Raw genomic sequence first — 4,089 nt, forward strand, 5'->3', positions numbered from 1 at the left:
TGGCAGCCAAAAGGAAAGGCGAGAAGGGAGAAGAGGCAACAGAAAACAAAACCAAGCACATGTTCAGTTTTAGTATGTTTAATAGACTTTGTAATCTACAGACGCCACAAGCCAACTCCAAACTAAGGGCGTGGGAGGAGTACAAAAAAGCTTTTACTGAAAGATGAGAAGTGACAGTGAAAAGAAGTATCAGCAAAGGTGGTTTGCAGAGGGATGCTGATGGAAAGGCTTGAGACTCAGCGCTCTGATGGAAAGGCTTGCTTCAAGGTGAACATTACAAAGATTATCTCTTCACATTGTTGGTGTGTCCCATATTCAAAAAGGCAGGAGAACAAGGGTGAGCCATCTGGCCCAAGCCCCATGTACTGCAGGTCTGAATAAGCACACAGGCCCTTGAAGAGGATGCTTGGTTTTGTCCAGTGTGCTGGATTTAAAGGGCTTTTGTTGAGGTAAATTCCTAAATCTCTTCGACCCTTTGGGTCTGTAGGATGAGCGTAGAGCAACCAACTATCTCGGCATCTGGCATTAGGGGGAGGCGGGAAGGCAGTAACACTTCCATGACATCCAAAGGGAGGTTCTACTAGCGTTTCAACCCGCTGGCCTCCCTCAAAGTCCACCCCGTGGTTGTAGCTGACCGCCTGGATTCTGGCTCCCCTGCTGCTCCTTGCATTGCAGTAGAGGATCTTCCTGCCACAGCTGTGCACCTCTGCTACCTGGCACTCCACCGCGCTCTCCTCCTGTACAAAATTTCCCATCTCCCACGTTGTCCCATGGTCAGAGCTGATGAAGCAGAAGGCATGAGGGGTGGGGTGTTGCTTAGGGTCCAAGATACGATAGGCATAGGCGGGAATCACAAGGCTCCGGGCTTCGTTGAGCAATTGTAATCCATGACCCGGCCCCACTGCAAAAGTGGCCCAGTTCTTGTACTCAGTGCTAATGGTACCATCGGTGACATCCTGGGCAGCGCTCCAGGTGCGCCCCTGGTCCATGCTAGTGACGTAGCAGAGACGTACCAGATTGATCTTTGTCCTGAGCTGATGCTGCTCAGAGATCTTTCCTGGGATGGCTATGAAGAACAGGATCAGTTTCCCTGAGACCTCATCGTAAACAGGACAGGGGTTCATAGATCGGTGGCCTTTCAGCTGCGCACTGATAATGGTCTCCGTGCTGTTCCACTGCCAGGGCCCGTGTGAAGGGAGACAAGAATGAAATGCACCATTACAAACAGATCCACGTTACAGTGTAAGGATGCCTGGATAAAAGCGACAGAAGAGCATGAGCAGAACAGGAGAGAAGCAAGTTAGTGGACAGAGCAAGAAATGGAAAGACAATATATTGGCATCGCCAAACATAAGTGAAAATTATTTGGATGACACAATGCACATGCACTTCAAACAGGTGGGCTATGTCCTTTTTAATTAGTACTCACTGAGGAGCTGATAGCTCTGTATCTCAATGCAGCTAGTGTCTGATGACACTGTTTAAAAAAACTACAGTAGCTGAATTTTCAGGAATCCTCACAAATATATATATAGATAGACAGACACACAGACATGCCCAGTGATCAAAGTGTGCTGGTACAGACACTGCTGTGTCAGTGTTTCTTAGGAAGTCGGATAGAGACCTGAGCCCTTTTCAAGTATCCTGGATGCTGACAAATTCCTTTCCATTCAGACTCCTATTCCTCCATTTTGATCCATGTGTAAATGGGCATCCCAGCCTACACTGAGGCACCTTGCTAGAGCTGATGCAATGGCTTTACACACTCTGGTGTGGAAATTTGGACCCCGAGTTGTCTGACACAGAAAATAGGTCACAGAGCAGGTATAACTACCCTCCAAGCCATGTCTTTTTTTAAATGAATAGGACATAACACAACCACATTTCTAACACTAACATTGCAATTAGAAAATTATTCCTACGTAGTGTTATTGGCTTGGCAAAAGCAGCAGTATTTTCCAGTAAGATTATACTAATTAGCTTTTCTACCCTGACTTGCTGATTACCCTTTTTGGTCATGTCTTACCTTTGTCTATTCAACCAGTATTAACTTTTTTGGAATATTTAATATTTTGATTTTAAGAAACTCTAGCATGTGAACACAAATTACTAAGTTTATGACCAACTGAGCCCTACTTAACTGAATTACAGAAGGTTACACAAGATGTTACCTGAATGGTATGACAGTGCAGGTACACTCAGAGGCTGCTTCTGCTAGGCAGACTCCAGCTCTTAAGAATCTATGATCTAAGACAACCAGTCACCAATGAAGGATTGGAGTAGAAAAATATAATGACTTTTCTTTTTCCCCCCCAAGACATTAATGCATTTGCAAATGCAAAAAATGATTATAAATAGAGTATCCACCACCCCCAGTCACCCAGCAAGATAACTGTTAATAATAACTGGTAGATTAATAAGGTAGCCAATTCACTGGCACAGACAAACCAGATGATACTCTTTTGCGTGGGGAGACTAGCTGTTCTCAATTGTTTTTTAAGCCAGAAATTAGTCCTAAGAAGATGAATTAAAAGAAATAGTCACTGATTGCTAATTCATTCCGCCCCATCCCTGTGGCACTCCCCATTTTTGCCTCTCCTCCAGGTCTTTGCTGTCACAACAGGTCTTTCGTCCCATCTCTCTATCTGCTTCCCCATCTCTTCGATGATGGGACAAAGCCATTCCCAGAAAATCTGCTGCACCCGCCTGCTTTAGTCCCCATAACAGCTGCCCAGTCATGGGGTTGAATCCCAGCAGTTATAATGACACATGCATTACTTATAAGCAGATTTGTCTCCTGTAAATGGGGAGAAGAAGAAGCTGCCTTCTCCCTTCAGCAAGAGGGCAAACACATTCAACTCCTTTGGGAACGGGGGAGCAGTACAGGTGGGAGTCTCCCCCATTTTCTCCCCACACTAGTACCTGAACACGATGCATGGTTGGGTCATACACGCCTCTGCGCATCGCTATTAGCTTGGCATGTTCATCCACCACATCCTCTCGTTCCTCAGCAAATGCCAGGATGATGCTGAAACGCGGCAGGTAGAGCAGGGCTGGAATTCGATAGCTCCAGGTGCCATTGTGGAACAACGTCTCTTGCTTCAAGACAGGAAACGAAGCCATCGTGCTACGGAGAAGATGACAAAATGCATTGTATTTTGACCCACCCTTAGCCCTGCAAAATGTGACAGGGCAGATTCCACTGCTTCTTGCCCTCCATGCTCAGTGGAACCTGTCCTGCATTGAAACATAATTTCTGCTGCTTTCAGCTTTATCTTTTTCTTGTGTTTTTTCCAAAGAGAACATGTGTTGCATACTAGCTGGCAACACAGACCAGACTTACCCCAGGAACAGCCTGGTTGATCTTACTGGAGTGACGTAAGGTAAGTATACTAAATACAGTTAATGAAAAAGCTCTCCGTGGTTTGTTTTTTCTTTTTAATTAAATTCACAGGCTAGGATTTTTGTGGGTTTGCTTTGTAATTCAGAAGATTGTTGATAATCAAACATTATAGTATTTTCCCTCAGAAGACCATTGCTGTCTTCGTTGATGGTGTTTCCAAAACCCAGCACAGAACTTCTGCCTTGCCAAATACGAGCTTAAAATCCCATATAAGCGACACACTGAGACAATTCCTGGCTCCAGCTGTGCCCCTATTTGAGAATGGTGAGCACTGAGCATGAAAAGAGAGAGAAAGAGAACATCCCTCCCTCTGTAAGATTAAAGAACAATCTGAATGGTGTCCCACCACATTGGGTGGGACTTCTGTCCAGGCAAAAATCTTGTCACCTGTACAGTGACTTAAAAGCAACATTAGGAAGACAAACATGAGGGGGCATTTAGGGAAGCTGCCTCTATGTAACTGATCTGTGCTATGGCCCCACATAGTCTCTCTTCCTCTCCTCAGACCCACTCAGCCCTCTGTCCTCTTGCACCAAGCCTCTCCTGTGAACTCATTTACCCTGCTAAAAAACCCACTGGCTCAGGGGAAATATGTCTGGGCAGAGGGGCGGGGAGGAAGAAAAGAAAGAAAAAGGATCTGTGACATGATGCACCAGAAACTGAAGATCTGAATAAATTCTGCTTGG

At 45.4% G+C, this 4,089-nt stretch overlaps 1 protein-coding gene across 1 annotated transcript in view; it reads right to left on the reverse strand.

Moving 5' to 3' along the window:
- Positions 1–236: 236 nt before the first annotated feature.
- The window catches only part of NEU2 (sialidase 2 (cytosolic sialidase)), an 8,725-nt gene continuing 4,872 nt past the window's right edge, over positions 237–4,089 (reverse strand). Inside the window, exons 2-3 of the mRNA XM_009703945.1 lie at positions 2,923–3,127; positions 237–1,175 (exon numbers count right to left, since the gene is read on the reverse strand). Of these exons, the coding sequence (XP_009702247.1) occupies positions 237–1,175; positions 2,923–3,127 (1,144 nt within the window). The remainder of the gene's footprint in view (positions 1,176–2,922; positions 3,128–4,089) is intronic.

The sequence above is a fragment of the Cariama cristata genome, unplaced genomic scaffold (genome assembly GCF_000690535.1).
Source record: "Cariama cristata isolate BGI_N322 unplaced genomic scaffold, ASM69053v1 scaffold14537, whole genome shotgun sequence".
Taxonomy (NCBI): domain Eukaryota; kingdom Metazoa; phylum Chordata; class Aves; order Cariamiformes; family Cariamidae; genus Cariama; species Cariama cristata.